The 22199-nt window shown below is 41.4% G+C and overlaps 1 protein-coding gene across 1 annotated transcript in view; it reads left to right on the forward strand.

The window, feature by feature from the left end:
• The window catches only part of STXBP6 (syntaxin binding protein 6), a 107597-nt gene that overhangs the window by 26822 nt on the left and 58576 nt on the right, over nucleotides 1-22199 (forward strand). The window contains exon 2 of the mRNA XM_089671278.1: nucleotides 21453-21634. Within this exon, the coding sequence (XP_089527404.1) occupies nucleotides 21481-21634 (154 nt within the window). The 5' untranslated portion in view covers nucleotides 21453-21480. The remainder of the gene's footprint in view (nucleotides 1-21452; nucleotides 21635-22199) is intronic.

Consider the following 22199-nt stretch of genomic DNA (forward strand, 5'->3'; position numbering starts at 1 on the left):
CAGTAACACTATATTTAAAACTTTTTTTTTTCTTACCAAAAACATACTGACCTTGCCATTAATTGGCACTGCTACTAACTGACACCTAGAGTACCACTGACACTTGTTGTGCATTGGTACAGTGACTTCAACACTCACTAAACTAGATCAAGTCCTGAACAAAGTTATTTTGTATTTTTTCAACAGATCCTCTCCGCCCCCCCCCCCCGAATCCTATTATTCGTAGGGGACCCGAGACATTCACTGACAGCCCAGTCTCTGTGATGGGGAGTGCCTGGAGAGAGCACATTTCCAGTACAAACACATACTGTAGATGCAGTGCCCAGGATTAAAGCCCTCTTCCTGGATGCCACATATGTAGCACTACCCCCTTAGGGGCCACTGGATTTGATTTGGTTCTCTGCATGGCCAGGCAACACGCAATTTCCACACCTTGCACACTGGAGTCAAGGAACAGTCCTTGAGCTTGGTTGTATTATTTTATTAAGGGGTTAAGAACTTGAATGGGGTCTAGGGGTATTTGGGATGCCCAAAGATCTTCAGTGCTTTAGGACAACTCCTTAGCAACTATGTACAAAAATGTGGATAGCAGTAGTTTCTTTCCTTGAAGAGCTCCAAAGACTTCTTCCTAGTGTGCCACCTAAGAACCTGGATGATTACTCCTCTTCACCCAGCTGCACTGAGGGTATTCTTTGGGCAAGGGGGCCCAAGAGTTGGTAATTTAGAACAGTCCTAGATGAGAAGATAGTTAGGTCTTGCAGCTGATCGCCTTCTCCACTTATCCAAGCCGGGGGGGTAAGACTACCCTCACTGTCCTCTTTCAGGGCTTACGCTGGGCTGGCTCCTTCCCTGCTACACAGGCTGTACTCCCCAGGAGATATTGTGGTAGTGGAAGTCCTCTTTTCCAGCGACCTGCCTGTAGGTGAGCTCCCATTCCCTGGGGCCCGCTCCCAGGCTCCACACTCCAGCCTTCCTCAATCCATCTTCCACCCAGCACTGCACACCTCCCCCAGTCGCTGCCACATTTAAGGGGTGCCCTGTTCATCATGCCCAGCCTCCTGCCAAGGGATTGGCCAAGGTCCTTAAAACATGCATATATGAGCCTCCTCCCCACCTCCAGGAAGCTCTCAGGTTTCTTGAGAGGTGGGAGGACTCCAGAAGCCCTGACCTGATAAAGCCTCCCAGTCTGTCCTGATGTAACGTAACTACCACACTCCCCAGACTGCTACTCAGCCTCTATCTAACAACAATCCTATCTACCTAACCTGGAAGGCATTACACATATATTTATGTATTTATGTGCTCATAAAGGGGGTAAAGTGGAACTTCACTCTCTCAATCAACATCAACATTTAAAGTGTTACTTAACCCACAACTGTAAAATCAATCTGTATATGCAGTAAAGCATGCTTGTTATACTCACTGTGGAACCTAAGGGGTTAATCCTCCGCACTGTGTAAAAGGGATGTTTGATCTTGTCTTCTCTGATCCTCTCCTTCTATTGTCCCCAATATATCTCCTGATAACACAGAGGCTTGAAGGCCAGCAGCACATGCTCAGTTTGGTGTGTATTGCTAGAAAGTTTTTTTTCTTTCCTGGGAAAGTGCATGCGATCAGCACAGGGCCAATCAGCGCTCTCCAGAGGGTTTCACATCCTTCTAGAGCAGAAAGAAAACTCCTCCTACAAGCTTTTACCAGTGCTCTGCTGAAGTCACAAGACTGCTCTAACTGCAGATGAGAAAGGCTATTTAGCGGTTTATATTTACTAAAATAATTGCACTTCCATGTTATGTGTACTGTGGGAGACCAGATATAGTGAATGCAGGGCCCTGGGTTTAGCAACACTTCAATCCTTATGCTGTTAGCATTAATAAATAGATAGGAAAGTACATCATATTTATTTTATTTTTTTTTTTACATTTGTTAGTAGAGCAGATGGATTATAGGAAGTAAATGCTACTTGAATCATCTGCCCTTCGTATTGTGTGTCGTAAATGCTACCATGGCACCAGCTATACCATTGCGGCATAATTGTTTTTAATTGTTCTTTTAACCAGAAAGTCCAATTTAGACATCTCTGCATTAATGACAAATTTCATTTTATATTTTTTTTTATCCCATGTGTATTATTTCAGTTACGGTTCCTTGAAAAAGTATTCATACCCCTTGAAATTTTCCATATGTTGTCATGTTACAACCAAAAACATAAATAATAATAAACATTTATTGGGATTTTATGTGATAGGCCAACACAAAGTGGCACATAATTGCGAAGTGGAAGGAAAATTATACATTTTTACAAAGCAATATCTGAAAAGTGTGGCGTGCATTTGTCCTCAGCCCCCCCGGAGTCAATACTTTGTAGAACCACCTTTTGGCTGCAATTATAGCCGCACGTGAAATTTTTGCCCATTCTTCTTTGCAGAATAGCTCAAGTTCTGTCAGACTGGATGGAGAGCAACTGTGAACAGCAATTTTTAAGTCTTGCCACAGATTCTCAATTGGATTTAGGTCTGGACTTTGACTGGGCCATTCTAATACATGGATATTCTTTGATCTAAACCATCCCATTGTAGCTCTAGCTGTATGTTTAGGGTCGTTGTCCTGCTGGAAGGTGAACCTCAGCCCCAGTCTCAAGTCTTTTGCAGACTCTAACAGATTTTCTTCTAAGGTTGCCCTGTATTTGGCTCCATCCACCTTCTCATCAACTCTGACCAGCTTCTCTGTCCCACCCTAGTATATTCAGAGTGATGTGCAGTGTTAGTTTTTCGCCACACATAACGTTTTGCTTTTAGGACAAAAAGTTCAGTTTTGGTCTCCTCTGACCATAGCATCTTCTTCCACATGTTGGCTGTGTCCTCCTCAAGGCTTCTTGCAAATTGCAATTTCTTTCAACAATGGCTTTCTTCTTGCCACTCTTCCATAAAGGCCAGATTTGTGGAGTGCACAACTAATAGTTGTCCTGTGGACAGATTCTCCCACCTGAGCTGTGGATCTCTGCATCTCCTCCAGTTACCATAGGCCTCTTGGCTGCTTCTGTGATTAATGCTCTTTGCCCGGTCTGTCAGTGTAGGTGGCCGGCCGTGTCATGGTAAGTTTGCAGTTGTGCCATACTTTTTCCATTTTCGGATGATGAATTGAACAGTGAGATGTTCAAAGTTTGGGATTTTTTTTTATAAACTAACCCAGCTTTAAACTTCTCACAACTTTATCCCTGACCTGTCTGGTGTGTTCCTTGGCATTTATGATGCTGTTTGTTCACTGATGTTCACCAACAAAGCTCTGAGGGCTTCACAGAACAGCTGTATTTATACTGAGATTAAATTAAATTACAGGTGACTTCTGAAGGCAATTGGTTCCACTAGATTTTAGTTAGTGGTTCAGAGTAAAGGGGGCTGAATACAAATGCATGCTACACTTTTAAGATATTTATTTGTAAAAAAAAATGTTAAAACCATTTATCTTCCTTCCACTTCACAATTATGTGCTAATTTGTGTTGGTCTATCAGATAAAATCCCAATCAAATACATTTACGTTTTTGGTTATAACATGACAAAATGTGGAAAATTTCTAGTAGTATGAATATTGTTTTCAAGGCCCTGTGTATGTACAATAGTATAATGGTATGTTCTAATCCTGTACCATCTAATATTAATTACAAAAATGAACCTATTACGCAATATCACTTACCTTCTGATATTTCTTTATCTTAATTTCTATGCATGTGTATATCTATGTATGTATATCTACAGTATATGTATGTTATCCTTGGTGTTCTGTGATTGTTAGGCTTATGATTTTATCAGTCACATTTACATTATATTGTGTTTTGTTGTACCCCTGATAAAGGAGGAGTTTCTCTGTCCGAAATACGTTGAATGTTTTTTTTTTTCTTAGTATATACTAATTAATTTAGACCCATTTATCCTTTGGTCTGGTGGTCCTTCCATTGGTGCATGTTTTTTTTTTCTAGTAACCTGCTGGGGTTCCCACGAGAAGGTAGCCATGGCTATTGTGAGCAGCCTAACCTGAGTCAGTGAGCTCCTCAAATGTTCTTGCCCTGCCACTACTTTGTATGGCCTGACAAAGTCCAAGCGCCTCTTGGATGCTTTTTTCTTGATAGGAATTTGTGTCCCATTGGGGAGATTTCCTTCCTGTCCCATAGCGAAAACAGGAAGTGAGAGGTAGTCCCTCCAAAGTGAGGGAATCTGTGCTTGTCACCAAGAGACAGTGTCCCCATTGAAAAATTCCCCCATTTCCTGTTCTGAAGACAACCCAAAATGTTTTACTTTCTTTCAGGGTGGATTTGATTTAAATCAAACTGATTTAAGCCACGATTTAAATCACTAGTCAGTAAGGCTTGATTTAAATCATAGTTTTCTACATAGACTAATTCTTGCTGGTATAACTTTAATATGCAAGTAGATGAAGATTTTTAGAATAACAACTTTTCATATTAGTTTTTTATCCCCAGTTTAATAGGTTAATCATTCATATTTGGACAACTTTTCTGTTGTACTTAGGAAGGAGAAAAATAATCATTACCTTAATAATAACAATTTAAATAGATTTATTCAACTGAAACAATAACATTCCAGCATATGTTATTTGCTTAAATAAACATCCATGTTTGTTAACTAATTTGGCTAAACAAAATATATATATTTTAAGAAACTTAGACTGTCAGCCCCTTCCTCCTCACACTTAGTTTCACTTTCTTTTTGTGCAGATCTATTCCACTCCAAACAATCAGAAAAATATTGTTTCTATTCTATTCACTGAACTTCTTGAAACTTAGCACTGAAGGGGTTGATTCTGTATTCATAGGTTTGTAGAAGTTAGGATTAAGGTCTTTTTCTTAACTCTGTTCATGTTATAACATTTTTGCTGTGAAGAAGAGGCATGTGATCTCCGCTGAGTCAAATTCAGTTTTGAGAACTGCAAAAGTAAACCAAGCATCTGTGATAATATCTTGTAGGAAGAGAAACTGCCCAATAATCTTACAAAAACCTCTGGAAGAGCATGACATTGTGAATGGATTCATGGAATTTATTTACCAAAAAAAAAAAACATATACAGCCTTATTCTACATAATTAAAATACTAATCTTTATTTCATGATGGAATAACCTTTGGATGGTAATATATTTTCCTCAAAAAGCATTTTATTCAAAAAAATTTAAATCAAAAAAATCTGATTTTTTTCGATTTTTAAAAAAAAAATCATTGATTTTTATCCACCCTGCTCTCTTTTTCTTTCATTTACGATGACAGTGGTATTTGGGACAAATAGAGTGAATCTCTCTAATGGGACACGGAAATAAAAACCTGACAGGTGTGTCCTAATCCCCTTCCACTCTTTCCAAAACTGAAAAAAAGGTTTTGCTTTTAGTTATACAGTCAGGTCCATAAATATTGGGACATCGACACAATTCTAACATTTTTGGCTCTATACACCACAACAATGGATTTGAAATGAAATGAACAAGATGTGCTTTAACTGCAGACTGTCAGCTGTAATTTGAGGGTATTTACATCCAAATCAGGTGAACGGTGTAGGAATTACACCAGTTTGCATATGTGCCACCCACTTGCTAAGGGACCAAAAGTAATGGGACAGAATAATAATCATAAATTAAACTTTCACTTTTTAATACTTGGTTGCAAATCCTTTGCAGTCAATTACAGCCTGAAGTCTGGAACGCATAGACATCACCAGACGCTGGGTTTCATTCCTGGTGATGCTCTGCCAGGCCTCTACTGCAACTGTCTTCAGTTCCTGCTTGTTCTTGGGGCATTTTCCCTTCAGTTTTGTCTTCAGCAAGTGAAATGCATGCTCAATCGGATTCAGGTCAGGTGATTGACTTGGCCATTGCATAACATTCCACTTCTTTCCCTTAAAAAACTCTTTGGTTGCTTTTGCAGTATGCTTTGGGTCATTGTCCATCTGCACTGTGAAGCGGCGTCCAATGAGTTCTGAAGCATTTGGCTGAATATGAGCAGATAATATTGCCTGAAACACTTCAGAATTCATCCTGCTGCTTTTGTCAGCAGTCACATCATCAATAAATACAAGAGAACCAGTTACATTGGCAGCCATACATGCCCACGCCATGACACTACCACCACCATGCTTCACTGATGAGGTGGTATGCTTAGGATCATGAGCAGTTCCTTTCCTTCTCCATACTCTTCTCTTCCCATCACTTTGGTACAAGTTGATTTTGGTCTCATCTGTCCATTGGATGTTGTTCCAAAACTGTGAAGGCTTTTTTAGATGTCGTTTGGCAAACTCTAATCTGGCCTTTGTGTTTTTGAGGCTCACCAATGGTTTCCATCTTGTGGTGAACCCTCTGTATTCACTCTGGTGAAGTCTTCTCTTGATTGTTGACGTTGACACACATACACCTACCTCCTGGAGAGTGTTCTTGATCTGGCCAGCTGTTGTGAAGGGTGTTTTCTTCACCAGAAAAAGAATTCTTTGGTCATCCACCACAGTTGTTTTCCGTGGTCTTCCGGGTCTTTTGGTGTTGCTGAGCTCACCGGTGCGTTCTTTCTTTTTAAGAATGTTCCTAACAGTTGTTTTGGCCACGCCTAATGTTTTTGCTATCTCTCTAATGGGTTTGTTTTGTCTTTTTTCAGCCTAATGATGGCTTTCTTCACTGATAGTGACAGCTCTTTGGATCTCATCTTGAGAGTTGACAGCAACAGATTCCAAATGCAAATAGCACACTTGAAATGAAATCTGGACCTTTTATCTGCTCATTGTAATTGGGATAATGAGGGAATAACACACACCTGGCCATGGAACAGCTGAGAAGCCAATTGTCCCATTACTTTTGGTCCCTTAACAAGTGGGAGGCACATATGCAAACTGTTGTAATTCCTACACCGTTCACTTGATTTGGATGTAAATACCCTCATATTAAAGCTGACAGTCTGCAGTTAAAGCACATCTTGTTCATTTCATTTCAAATACATTGTGGTGGTGTATAGAGCCAAAAATGTTAGAATTGTGTCGATGTCCCAATATTTATGGACTTGACTGTATGTTAAATTCTTCCCCACTCCAACCAAAAGTAAAATCAAGTTGACTTTTAGATACTTTTGAAAATTAAATATCACTGCTAAGCAAGTTTAAATCGTCATACTGCTGTTGTCATAAAGATCTCCATTTGTTTGGTGTCATCATTCACTGTTATGTACAGCAACGTGAGCCAGAACCTCTTATATAGGGATACATGTAATATGAGTTGGTTAGATCTGCCTTGAGGAATGTAAACCGGTTGTTTCCTGAATTAAATGTCCAGTCTCTGTTTAGTGTTTGTGATGTAATGCTGTTCAGGGATTCCCAAAAGGCTCTTTTGTTATTGTTAATGATGTGTGTAAGGGTGGTTAGACAGGTAAATGGCAAGCTGCTTTATTTTGGCTCGTTTTGTGGCAACCATTATTTAATTGATATGTTCACCTTTAAAAAAGAATAAATAGAAAGTTTTTAAATGCAATTTTGCATTTTTTTCTTTTTTTTTTACAATTGAGCCTGCAGAGCATTGCAGCTGCAATCATTGGATAGTGGGTGCAGTGTCAGGCTCCTGCTGATGCTGTTGATAGCTCTCTGCCTGTATCCTTGTATGCGCACACTGTTACTTAGCTACAGGAACTGTCAGTGAACCACAGGGGTGCTGATTAGTGCCCTGGTAGTTCATTGAGCTTCAATGGCAGACAGGACTTGTAGTTCATTCACAGATTCCTGGGCGGAACCCCACACAGTTGTGCTGTTTTTAAATTGTGACTGTAGGTGCGGGGAAAGGACCCCCGTCCGCTGTCATGGCAGGGCAGGGACTGGTCCCTAGTAAAATGTTACCTTAAGCATCTTCCCAGAGCGGGAGGGGGGTTGGGTCAGCACAAATTTTAACCATTGGAGGACAGGCAGGCTGTGTTCCCAGCACAATTGGTAAACTGACCACTCTGGGATGGATGTACTCTCATGTCTAGCGTAGTCAGTATAAATTAAGAAAGAGGGGGGTTAGCAGGATCAACAGAGATTTCACACAAAGGAAGCAATACAAAGAGAAAAGGATAAAACATGGTACAACAGAGAGATGTCAGGAATATGCAATGTATGGGTAACATACTCTTTAAGTTGTTGGGTGATATTATACAGCATATAAACATGTTTTGTTGAAAGCTGGAAAAAATGGCCATCGCAGTTTATGTATGGGGCTGTGTAGTCGCAGAATGGTCAACAATGGGCAACTGGACCATGAAGTAGGTGGCCTGGTCTGATGAATCACATTTTCGTTTATATCATGTGGATGGTAGGTGTGTGTTCATCTTTTATCTGGGGATGAGATGGCACAGGATGCAGTATAGGAAGAAAGCAAGCCGGGAGAGGTGGTGTGATGCTCTGGGCAAGGATAGTGCGCCCTGCCACAAAAATGGTTCAAGAATGGTTTGACGTGCCATTCATGTAGATGTTGCTTGACATGCACCACCTACCTAAACATTGCTGCTGACCAAGAGTACCCCTTCATGGAAATTCTTTAATGGCATTGGCCTCTTTCATCAGGATAATGTGCCCTGCCACATCAAGAATGCTTTGAGGAACACAGAGTTTGAGGTTTTGACTTTGCCTCCAAATTCTACAGTACTCAATCCATTGAGAATCTGTGGGGTGTGCTGGAAAAACAAGTAAAATCCATGGAAGCCCCACCTCGCAATTTACAAGACTTAAAGCGTTAGATAAGTCCACTGTAATTTTGTATTTTTGGCGTCCCCCAGGCGGCTTATGCAATAATGTGCTAGTATGCACAGCATACATATAAGCATGTTATAGCATACTAGCCTGTGAAACCGAACCCTCCAGCACTGCACTCTGATCGATGCAGTGGGTCCTGGGCGCTTCCAGCTTTGGCCTCTTGAATGGCCAGGCCACGATGCCATCACTCCCGCACATGTGCACGGTAGTCACATCCCAGTGGCACAGAAATGGACTATAAATGTTTGCTGAGCTGCACATGCGAGGCTCAGTGTACACAATGGCTGACATCGAAGAGGAAGCATCTATGACAGAAGAGGCCGATAGGGTCTCTTCTGTCATACATACCCTGCCTCCCAGCAACTTTTCAAAACATGACGTTTACTACCGTTTTAACGGATCTGCTACTGATGGCTTGGTGCCAGATACCACAGCATACCTCCAGAGGTCTAGTGGCATCCATGTGCGACAGGTCAGGGCTGTTTTAGTGGTTAAAGGGGGACACTTACTCCATATTGGGTGGGGCATCATGGCTGAATGGTGTATATTCCAAGAGGGTGAGGTGGCATACAATATCCTTAGCATTTTAGAGTTTTCTCGATTGTTTTTTCAAGGAATTAGCTAACACAGGCTTTGACAAATCCCCTGAGAAAGATTAGTGGGCTTATATGCCTTAGACCTAACTACCGTTTGATTACACTGATCAACAGGTAAAAAGTTTTGGGCATAAAATTAGCTAATCTTACATAATTTTGGGGTGCTGAAAACGAAAATGACCCTAAAAAATGTTGATTGGCTCTAGTTTCCATGATATATTCACCCATCTAATGACGTAAGCCATTCAAAATTATGATGCAACTTCAGCTGCATATTGCGCAATTGATACTGGTGACCAATAGAAAATTGCATGTATACTGAGATGATGCAATATTAGCCTTTAATTGCATCACTTCACTGCATAAAAGCTGCAGTATCTGTAGCTGATTGTAGTTGGACAGCGTCTTTACATTTCGTTTTCTGCTTATATAGGCTACTCAGTAATGCCTCGAACTTGTGTGAATAAAGCAGATAATTTCTGCTATATCTGCGGTGAAATAACTTTTATCTCACAAAAAAGGAGGATAACAGGAATGATTAAGAAAGCCTACAACTTGTATTTTGGCTGCAAGATAGGAGACCAGGACAAGAGCTGGGCACCACATATATGCTGCAATTCTTGTGGGACGGCACTGGAGCAATGGTTGAATGGAAAAAAGGCATCTATGCCTTTCGCTGTGCCAATGATTTGGAGAGAGCCAACAGATCATGTTAGTAATTGTTACTTTTGTATGGTGCCTCCAATTGTAAAAGGGCTAAATAAGAAGAAAAAGTTATCTGTGCACTATCCAAATATTCCATCGGCAATACGTCCAGTTCCTCATGGAGAGGGGCTACCAATTCCTAAAGCACCAGAATCCTTCGTGGTTGAGTCAAGTGAGGAAGAACCTGAAGCGTGTAGTCACGTGCAGTTGTAAGAGATAGCCCTTTCCTCGAATACAAGAGAAAAGCCAAGAGAAGCAAAACCGACACAAACTGAAGACAAAACTAGTGAGAATCCTAAGTATTAAAATGATTCAACTTAGCTTATGGCTATAATTTTTCTTGGTAATCCTATGCAATATATTATGCCATTTAGGCTTTGTTATGTAGTCAATATCACTTGCTTTATATTTGTGGAAAGACATCTATCTATATAATTATTGTGCATTATGTAGTCATTACGCCTATAGTAGAAAACTTTCCGTTTACAGAAAAACTAGAGCCAATTGACAAATTTCATTGTTATATTTGAACTCAGAATGTGAAATTCATTAAGAAATGGATCCTTTTGTTTCCAAAACTGGCAAAAAATAAAAATTTGTTGAACAGTGTTATGGATACTTGAGGCTGTTTGCACACGGATGCATTTTTCTTTTGCTTTTGCATTTAAAAATAAAAAAGCGGAAGAAAAACATGTGACAATGTGTTCCTATAAAACTCTTCACACATGTTCATTGCGGGTCCAGTGTGTTTTTTAAAATCCTGCTTGCTGCATTTTTGCTGCGGTAAAAAAAGCGCACTTCCTAGTAATCAATGGAAAACTGGGCAAAAATACATCAAAAACGCACATGCGTTGCGTTTTTTGGTGCGGTTTGATGCAAACCATCGTAACACCGCTACAGTGAATAGAACTGCACTGAAATGTCACTTGTGGTAATGGCGCAATGCACTGTAATCATCAATATGTCCCCCATCCCTCCAGGCACATTCCAGTACGCATGAACGAGATCTTAGACTAGGTTGACATTGATGGGATCCAATTTGAATCTGACTTTCAGTGTGATTATGTAATACAACTTGGATGCTACTTTGAAGTTCTTTGCTGCAATTCCAGCCCAATTTTCACCCTGTGGAATATGCAAAGTAATACAGGAACCCAGTGGCATCCCAAGGGTGACACCTATCGCACGGGGTGACACCAAAAAGTTTTACAGCAAGCCGACGATGCCCGCAAGATGGATCGGATCTGCGGTAACACATGGTGTCACCCCTCCAGAGGTGGACGGTCCCTGTCGAGCACACACAAACCTGGCTGTGTCCCTGTCGCACCCCCCGGACCGGTGTTGCAGGATCAGTTAACCCTGTACTTCCCCCAGACTCCGATCCAGTATGCTCCCCAATCCGCAGATCCGATCCATCTTACAGGGATCATTGGCTTGCAACCTATACGGGGTTAACTGATCTTACAACACCGGTCCAGAGGGTGCGATGGGGACACAGGGAGGGGAAGAGCCAGGCTGTGTGTGCATGACAGGGAACGCCCACCTCTGGAAGGATGACACCACGTGTTACCGCATTTGGTGACACCAACCCTAGAGATGCCCCTGCAGGAACCTTTTCTGAAATCCCACCATGTTGAGTTACATTGATATGACTGGGCACCATTGAAGACCACGTGATTTCCACTCGCAGTGGGAGGGTTTCCGTAACAGAAAGCAGTGGCTAGAACTAGGTGTGGTCTGTTACCGATTGAAACGGTACATGCTTGTAAATCGGCAATGCCCATAGCCACGCTACCTGCAACCTCTTCTCATCCTACTGTAGTGCAAGTAAGCACTGCCTACATGAGCGTGACAACTCTGCTCTGAATTCAGGAGCAGTGCAGCATTGTTGCCACACGAATAAATCTTAAAGTGCAGCGCTACTGAAATATAATTCCTCTGACTCATATACCATTCAAATACACAGAAAATTAGATGAATAGTTAAAACTGATGCCACACGTGCTCTTGTAGTATATGTGCAAATAGATAAGTGATCTATAGTCCTGTTCCCACTACAGGACTGGTGACTTAGTAGTCACTACACATGCGTGACAACATATACTGGCCCTCTTAAGTCACACTTTACAGACATGATTGGTGTACATAATATGGTGACCAAAAAGAATAAACATTAATTCTCTTAATGCAGAAGTTCATAAATGGTTCGTGTTTGTGCTCCACTAAAATCAGCTCATGCAAAAAGTGATAACACAGGTGATGATATCCAGGGATGGTGTCAATACACTCCTCCTATGGCTAAATTGCCCCTTCATCTTCACTCTGCGACCCAATGGGCCATCACGCCTTCAAGATCACTGAAGGATCTTACTCCAGTATTAGTAGGTATCCTCAGCGGTCCATCCGTGGACCCCTCAACAGGTGGATAAGTATTCAGGACTCTCTGGGCAATGACATCAACTAAATATCCCACTCATCATAGACCATGATGAGTGAAGAAAAAATCCTTCATAGTGTAGCAATTCATGTAAATCATCAGCTTCTTTAATAAGGTAAAAAATGCCCACTCACATTTGGTAGCATATGTGTATCCAGTTCACAACACTAACAGACCACATGCATGGGTGTACTCCATGTGGTCTGTTAGTGTTGTGAACTGGATACACATATGCTACCAAATGTGAGTGGGCATTTTTTACCTTATTAAAGAAGCTGATGATTTACATGAATTGCTACACTATGAAGGATTTTTTCTTCACTCATCATGGTCTATGATGAGTGGGATATTTAGTTGATGTCATTGCCCAGAGAGTCCTGAATACTTATCCACCTGTTGAGGGGTCCACGGATGGACCGCTGAGGATACCTACTAATACTGGAGTAAGATCCTTCAGTGATCTTGAAGGCGTGATGGCCCATTGGGTCGCAGAGTGAAGATGAAGGGGCAATCTAGCCATAGGAGGAGTGTATTGACACCATCCCTGGATATCATCACCTGTGTTATCACTTTCTGCATGATCTGATCTTGAGTGGAGCACAAACATGAACCATTTATGAACTTCTGCATTAAGAGAATTAATGTTTATTCTTTTTGGTCACCATATTATGTACACCAATCACGTCTGTAGAGTGTGATTTAAGGGGGCCAGTATATGTTGTCACGCATGTGTAGTGACTACTAAGTCACCAGTCCTGTAGTGGGAACAGGACTATAGATCACTTACCTATTTGCACATATACTACAAGAGCACGTGTGGCATCCGTTTTAACTATTCATCTAATTTTGTGTGTATTCGAATGGTATATGAGTCAGAGGAATTATATTTCAGTAGCGCTGCACTTTAAGATTTGATTTCTGTTCACTGTGCAAGGTATCAGTTTGGGGTGCTAGCAGCAGGTAGTTATAGGTGTCCCATAGAGCGCAGGAGGAATATACAGTGGGGATCGAAAGTTTGGGCACCCCAGCTAAAAATTTGTATTAATGTGCATAAAGAAGCCAAGGAAAGATGGAAAAATCTCCAAAAGGCATCAAATTACAGATTAGACATTCTTATAATATGTCAACAAAAGTTAGATTTTATTTCCATCATTTACACTTTCAAAATAACCGAAAAAAAAAAATGGCGTCTGCAAAAGTTTGGGCACCCTGCAGAGTTAAAATCTTGTACTGCCCCCTTTGGCAAGTATCACAGCTTGTAAACGCTTTTTGTAGCCAGCCAAGAGTCTTTCAATTCTTGTTTGAGGTATCTTTGCCCATTCTTCCTTACAAAAGTCTTCCAGTTCTTTGAGATTTCTGGGCTGTCTGTCACGAACTGCTATTTTAAGGTCTATCCATAGATTTTCAATTATGTTGAGGTCAGGAGATTGTGAAGGCCATGGCAAAACCTTCAGTTTACGCCTCTTGATGTAATCCCCCGTGGATTTCGAGGTGTGTTTAGGATCATTATCCATTTGTAGAAGCCATCCTCTCTTTAACTTCAGCTTTTTCACAGATGGCATCAAGTTACCATCCAAAATTTGCTGAAATTTTATTGAATCCATTTTTCCTTCTACTCGTGAGATGTTCCCTGTGCCACTGGCTGCAACACAACCCCAAAGCATGATTGATCCAACCCCATGCTTAACAGTTGGACAGAGGTTCTTTTCATTAAATTCTGTGCCCCTTCTTCTCCAAACGTACCTTTGCTCATTCCGGCCAAAAAGTTCAATTTTAACCTTATCGGTCCACAAAACTTGTTTCCAAAATGCATTAGGCTTATCTATATGTTCATTTTCAAAGTTCAAACGATGATTTTTGTGGTGAGGACGTAGAAGAGGTTTTCCTCTGATGACTCTTCCATGAAGACCATATTTGTACAAGTATCTCTTTATAGTGGAATAGTGTACCACAACTCCAGTGTCTGCCAGATCTTTCTGGAGGGATCATGCAGTCAAACGTGGGTTTTTCTCACAATCCTGCAAGCTGTTCTGTCTGATATTTTTCTTGGTCTTCCAGATCTTGCTTTAACTTCCATTGTTCCTGATGACTGCCATTTCTTAATTACATTCCGAACAGAGGATATTGACATCTGAAAACGCTTTGCTATCTTCTTATAGCCTTCTCCAGCTTTGTGAGCGTCAACTATTTTCAGTTTCAGTTTTCTAGACAACTGCTTAGAAGAACCCATGGTGTTGATTGTTGGGGCAAGGTCAGATGAGTCTGGGCATTTAAAACCTTTGAGCTTGACATCACCTGGTCTTCCGAGACAATGATTGAGAACAATCCATGATACTGGCAGGTCTCAGCTTTGCAAAGGGGGCAGTACAAGATATTAACTCTGCAGGGTGCCCAAACTTTTGCAGACGCCATTTTTTTGTTTTCTGTTATTTTGAAAGTGTAAATGATGGAAATAAAATCTAACTTTTGTTGACATATTATAAGAATGTCTAATCTGTAATTTGATGCCTTTTGGAGATTTTTCCATCTTTCCTTGGCTTCTTTATGCACATTAATACAAATTTTTAGCTGGGGTGCCCAAACTTTCGATCCCCACTGTACATATATTTATTGTTGCCACACCATCACAGGAAGATACATTAGGTGGATGTCCCTGGCAGGACTAATAAGTAATTGTGGGACTTTTTAGGGGACTATGAGAACAATGTAAGTGCAGAGGCAGCACCTATTTCAATATTTCTTCTTTAAAGACTCTGCAATAAGCCCTTGGATGTGCTAAAGGTTAAATAGAGTCTGCTCCTTAAACATGCTCTTGAAATCAACTGGAATAAATGCAGTTTTTATGTTTAATATCTTAAATAGAAAATCCCTTTTTTGATCAGAGGGAAAACCCTGTGTATGGTACTTATTTTTATGCAGCTCTGCACAACCACCAGATCACAAGCTGTATGATGTATTTGTACAATACCTGTCAAAATTGTGTTTCTGCGGCATCCTTTTTCGCTATTACCTGTGTCAGGAGGTGGCTGCATGAACAGATGTCCTGCTCTCGGTCTGAGGTGGGGAACCATTCCTTTTGCAGATGTTGATGAATTGTGTCTGCCTTGGGGAATATTGCGTCTGCAATGATAGATCTATTGGTTGCAGTACAGCAGCTGAGCAAACCCTTCCTCTGCTGCGATGGACAGCAAATAAACATATTGTATACCCTGACTGGTACCTTTTTATAAAGATGAATTTATAAAAAAGGGAAAGCTGATATTGCTTCATTATTTGTGTGTGTGTGTGCAGTGCTGAGATGTGCTTGTTCTGTGTAAACAGCATTGACATGTAGTGCAGAGCCTTCAGGGGGAAAACCTTGTTAAACATATGCATCGAATATATGTGAGTTCTTCATGATGCATGGACTAGGATGGAAAAAATTGAGGTGCTAAGATGTTTCTATACAAATCTTTTGCATATAATTTCGAAGGGTCATTTAGTTATGAAAATAAGAGTTAGGTTTTATTATTACCCACTGATAACATTGACAAACCTAAGGCTAGATCTTTGCTATTCGATTCCTTAAAGCTGAACTCCAGGATAAGCAAATATCGTCTGAGAGATCTGTATTCCCGCTGGAATCTTGGTGTGCTTCGTGTAAGTCTGCCAGTTCTGTGCAGTAATCCAGTGTGAGACTCAAACCGCTCCATGAGGATGTCATTTGTGACGAAACGCGTAGGGAGGAGCCTGGATGTCGTGACGTCAGGACATTCCCTGCTGTCTAGCGGAGGTATCCGTGGTAAGCGGGTTTGCTCACTGATTGCAATCTGATGGTATTGCTGACTGCCTATCATGCTGGTGTCGGCGTGACACCTTATTTGTGAGTGTTTTACTTACTTTTGGTTAAATATGATGTTTTAAACTCGCTGCACCATCATCCTTTTTCTTTATTCCTGAGTGTGGCTCCTTGACTAGGACTGGAGGATACGTTTAATAAAAGGTTCCCAGGTGCTGGTTTGATGCTTCTGTTGCAGAGTATTGCTCCCAATCTTGGATATCCCTCTTCAATACAGAGTATTGATTTTGCCACCTGGATACTTCACTGATCCCAGAGCAACAGCGTTTTTGCTGGTTTTAATTAATCAGCAAAAAGCTCTGGTGAGTTTATTTATTTCTTCTGGTGGTGGATTATGAGCACAATTATACAAAATATATATTTTTTTGCACCAATTTTGAAGTGATTTTGAAAAAAATGTTTTGTGCACTAATTTTGAAGTGACTTTATTTATGTGGACTTTTGATTATAGATGTTTATTTAGTAATTCACAGCGCATTCCTATTTTTTGTTCATATTTTGATATAGCTGGATCTGCTCTGCACCCTTGGCAAACTTTCAACTATTAAACTGACAACAGGAAAATCACAATATACGCCATATGCATATGTCAAGGGCAGTAATCAAACCATTAGATTTTCCATCCTACCTGAAAGATTATCCATGTAGATAACGTTGAAGTAATATCGGTTTTTAACTTCACACATTGAGCACGATAAAGTGAACTATTTCTTACTCCAGCATTTGCAGCGTACTACTTTAAAGCAAAAGTAAAGGCCAATTCTAACTAATTCTAAACCTACTTTCAGCCGTATTCTAAGTCTAGACTATCTAGCCCGGTAAAGAAAAAAAAAATTGCTATACTTGTTTTGCAGCTGCTTTGGTCCAGTCTCCATTGGCGCTCTCTGTGCGCAGGAGAAAGTTGAGAAATGCCCAGGGCTTCCGTTGTTGGCAGCCTCTCCTACACGCTGAAGCTGGTGCTGACAGCTCGGAGTGGAACTGGACCACAACGGCTGCAGCACAGGAAAGTATAGTAATTATTTTTTTTTTTCTTCTTCTTTACAGGGCTAGATAGATTAGGCCTAGAACAAGGGCCCTCAACATCAAACTGAATGCAGGAGTTTTGGTGCACTTTCAGAAATTGCACCACTCCAGCAAGATATAATAGAAGTCTATGGCAAACCGCAGCTAGCCCACAGGAAAGCCATAGGTCCACTGCGGCAGTGCAGGTAAATGCAGCACATAAGTGTGAAAACAGCCTTATTGGGGTTTAGAACAGTAAGGGCTTATTTACATTTGCGATTTGGGGGGCAGTAAACCCCATAGTTGAGATGTGTTTGTTTTTACCACACACTCCCAAGCACTGGCGTAGTGTCAGGGGTAGCAATGACTATCCCGCCCCATGCTCCAGGGGGCCCGTGTGACCTCCCTGTCATTTTTGTTTTTCACACTTGGACAAGAGGGGCGGCGGAGGCAGCATTTACAGGAACCAATTCTCTCCATTTTCCTCCTGTAACCGCTGATAGCTGGCTTTCCCCTTCTCTCCCTCCCACTGGCATTCAGCAGCTGCTGGAGTGAAATGTTCCTTATGCTATTCAAACTAAAAACATTTTAAATTCTGAACCATTTTTTTTCATCATGGCCCGCAACCGGTTACCAAATCACCTAAGTGGCACTCGCTCTTGAAAAGGTTGAGCACCTCTGGCTCAGAATGTGGCTGAGAGTAGGTTGAAAGTTAAGTAGGTTTTGCATTTGCATCCACTTTCATGTGTTGGGGGCTCCTACTCTATCACTGCTGCTTCCCTAAACCTCTGGACGCCACAGGAAAGGGTTAACAGTGGAAAGGGTAGTCTCCAGTCCCTCTCTTAGCTCGGAGGAGGGAGTGTCAGGAGAGTTCCAGCAAGGGTAGCTCCATAGGATTCTGCAACAGCAAGGAGCCATCAAGAAATAGGAAACCTAAGGCAACAGTCATGGTACCGGGGTAACTTCACCTTTACAAAAAAGCACACCATGCTGTCCCTTGTGAGTATAACATCACAGTGTGCTAAACCTACCTTCCAGACAGTTTTGGTTTTTTCTATTACTGCTGTATTTAAATCTGTCAGACTGTCAGCTGTAGAATCCATACTGTACTTGTCAAGAAGCATAGCGACATTGGGTTTTTTTTTTTTTTTCTTCAACAAAGACCTTTGTACTTTATATTATACACACGTCTTTGAATGCTGATGTATGTGAGCTCTGACCTGTCCCGGAGATTTACGATCTTAATGGAGCTTACTTTGTGGGCAAGCACCATATAGACAGCAGCTGATGTGATACATGTTAGATGTTGTTTGACTATGAAGAACACAAGATATAGAGTTCCCAGCAGCAGATAATTGTAATAACGTCACAGGCACCCATGCGGGAATAGCAGTTAGTCTGCTGTCTGCAGCTTCATTAACCATAGTGGAATAGAAGATATGGGGGAGGGTTATAGTGCAGGTGGATGCTGCACAGATCTGTTATTGAGTACGAATATACTGTGTATACAGTGTGTATGTATGTACGTACGTATATATATATATATATACACACACACACACTATATTGCCAAAAGTATTGGGATGCCTGCCTTTACACACACATGAACTTCAATGGCATCCCAGTCTTAGTCCGTAGGGTTCAATATTGAGTTGGCCCCACCCTTTGCAGCTAGAACAGCTTCAACTCTTCTGGGAAGGCTGTCCACAAGGTTTAGGAGGGTGTCTATGGGAATGTTTGACCATTCTTCTAGAAGTCATTTGTCAGGTCAGGCACTGATGTCAGATGAGAAGGCCTGGCTCACAGTCTCCGCTCTAATTCATGCCAAAGGTGTTCTGTCGTATTGAGGTCAGGACTCTGTGCAGGCCAGTCAGGTTCCTCCATCCTCACTCATCCATGTCTTTATGGACCTTGCTTTGCACACTGGTGCAGTCTTGTTGGAACAGGAAGGGGCCATCCCAAAACTGTTCCCACAAAGTTGGGAGCATAAAATAGTCCAAAATGTCTTATTATGCTGACACCTTAAGAGTTCCCTTCTTGGCAAGCTTTAAACCCGGACACGTCCACCAGATTGCCAGACAGAGAAGCGTGATTTGTCACTTCAGAGAACACGTCTCCACTGCTCTAGAGTCCAGTGGCAGCATGCTTTACACCACTGCATCTGATGCTTTGCATTGCACTTTATGATGATGTAAGGCTTGGATGCAGCTGCTCAGCCATGTAATCCCATTCCATGAAGCTCTTCACGCACTGTTGTGCTAATCTGAAGGCCACACGAAGTTTGGAGGCCTTTGGCTGTTGACTGTGCAGACAGTTGGCGGCTTCTGCTCAGTGTGTGCTTCAGAATGCGCTGACCCTGCTCTGTCATTTGACGTGGCCGAGTTGCTATTGTTCCTAGTTGCTTTCACTTTGCTATAATACCACTAACAGTTGGAATATTTAGTAGCAAGGAAATTTTACAGATGGATTTATTGCACAGGTGGCAACCTATTACGGTACAACGCTTGAATTCACTGAGGTCCAGAGAGCGACCATTCTTTCACAAATGTTTGTAGAAGCAGTCTGCATGCCCTAAGTGTTGATTCTATACACCTGTGGCCATGGAGGTGATTGGAACACTTGAATCCATTGATTTGGAGGAGTGTCCCTATACGTTTGGTTTGGCTATGGACATTTTTACTTTAGTCACGTTGGTCAAGCTGGAACCATGTATTGCCACACCTTTGGGGATACCCTTGGAAGCTGATAATCACTGCAGTAGACACCACTTTCTCAGTGGTCTCCACTAGCTTCCATGCCTAGTGGCTGCCCCACTGGATTCTGAACACAGGAGGTTGCTCTCTCAGGACTGGGACCATTCAGGAAACACTTTGAATTGTTTAAGGAAATGCAAAGTGTTCTCTGATTAGATGTGTTGGAGAAGCAGGGGGGTGGTGTTTATGATCTCCTCCTTGTCTAATCTAATAACACTTTGCATTCAGCATGAGAATGCAACATGTTTTCTGAATGGTGCATGTGCAAAGAGTGTGATTTTCTGTGTTTAGTAAGCAATGTGGCAGCCAGTCCGCACATGGCCCCTAAGCTAGTGGTAATCACTATTGTAGCCGTGATTACTACAGTGATTTCTGGCTTCCACAGAGAACCCACCAGTATAGTACATACATACATACAATGGTCCAAGCTTTACCAATGAAACTATATAAAATTTGCATTACCTAAACTTTAGCTATAATACTAGATTGTGGGGATAATGTAAATGTTATTTTTAAAGCATACATGACTGCTTTTGACCATTTCTTTCCCTCAACATACTTTGATAGTTTGTACTGTGAAGATAGTTTGTACTTTTGCAGATATTAAAAGAACTTAAAAGTAGAATTCCAACCAGAATTAGAAAAATAATAGTCAATTGAAGATAAAATTAAAAAACAACTTTTGCTGCAGTGCTCACCTTCAATGCTTAGCTCACTTTTCTATCCATAGGACGTCTATGGACACCCTCACAGAACTTGAGAGCCATACTGTAGCCATCTTTCAGCTATGGCATGGAAATGAGGTGGTTAAACCATAGAAACAAAAGAGTACCAGACCAAAAACGAATGAAAGAGTCATGATAATTTTAATTGTTGGCAAAATAAAAGTTCAATCAAAACAGCCAATGCGTTTCAGGGCAGCACCAATCCCCCCTTCATCAGCGCTGAGCTGGATAAAGCTTGGACATGGAGGAATAACTTGTCTACAGTTGCTGATCAACAATAGAGGATGGTAGTGCTGCTTCTCCTATTTAAACACTATTGAGCAGCAATGCCATATTGGCTCTTGCCAAGTAAGAACCAAATAGGTAAACTTAGCACATATTTCTGGTATGGAAAGGTTGCTCCTTGAGGTTCAGTGCATGAGGCATTCATCTCAATGGGTTAATACATATGAGTGCACAGTGATGTGATATTACATTCCATTCAAGTTGGTTGCAGCATACGCCTTCACACCATTTAATGTGTATAGTGTATGTACAGTATGTAAGTGGTTGGGTGGTCCATAGATAAATTGCAATTTTTCTTATTTTTGTTTCAAATAGTGGGTGACTTAAACTTTCAACCATGTTTTATTCCCTTAGGTAAAATCCCTACAAAATCTGGTGAACAATGTCTGCTAAAGCCACAATCAGCAAGGAAGTCTTCTCTCCCCAGGATGAGCGTATGCTGGGGGCTGTACTGGTCAAACGGAGGACCAAGAAAAAAATCCCATTCCTAGCAACTGGAGGACAAGGAGAATATCAGACCTACATCTGCATATCAGGTATGATTTCTTCTAAGATGTCCATATCTTCCAATGACTGTCACAGAAATTTGCTATTTAAATTAAAGCAGCAAAATTACAAAAAAAATAAGAGGCATATGTATGAAGCTATTTAGCATTCAAGTTATGTTTTGTGACTTACAATTCCATCAAAATGAAAAAGTAAACATTTTGATTGTTTACCTGCTCGGTAGTTAAAAACTGCAAGTAAATTTTTTATTTTCCCATGCAGTGGGACTGTGCCCACACTGCATGGGAAAACTGCTCATTTTGTCACGGGGTTTAGGGAAGAGCTATACTTACCCTGTCCTCCAATCCTCTGGAAAACTGCGCTCCCTCATGTCCAGTGGTGGACTGTTCCTTCCATCCTCACCCCTGGAGCCGTTCTATGGACGTGATGATGTTCGGAACAGTCCATTCACAAGATTGTAAGCATGCAGGAGGGCAGAAGAGGCAGGGACTGGTCTTACGCTTTGAGGATCATCGTATTCCTCCCTGTTATCGCCGCTTGACAAAAACAAGCAGTTAGCCCATGCAGTGCAGGTACAGCCCCACTGCATGGTTC

Source organism: Staurois parvus, unplaced genomic scaffold, assembly GCF_062004578.1.
Source record: "Staurois parvus isolate SC_StPar_1 unplaced genomic scaffold, SC_StPar_1.0 ptg000104l, whole genome shotgun sequence".
In the NCBI taxonomy this organism is placed as follows: Eukaryota; Metazoa; Chordata; class Amphibia; order Anura; family Ranidae; genus Staurois; species Staurois parvus.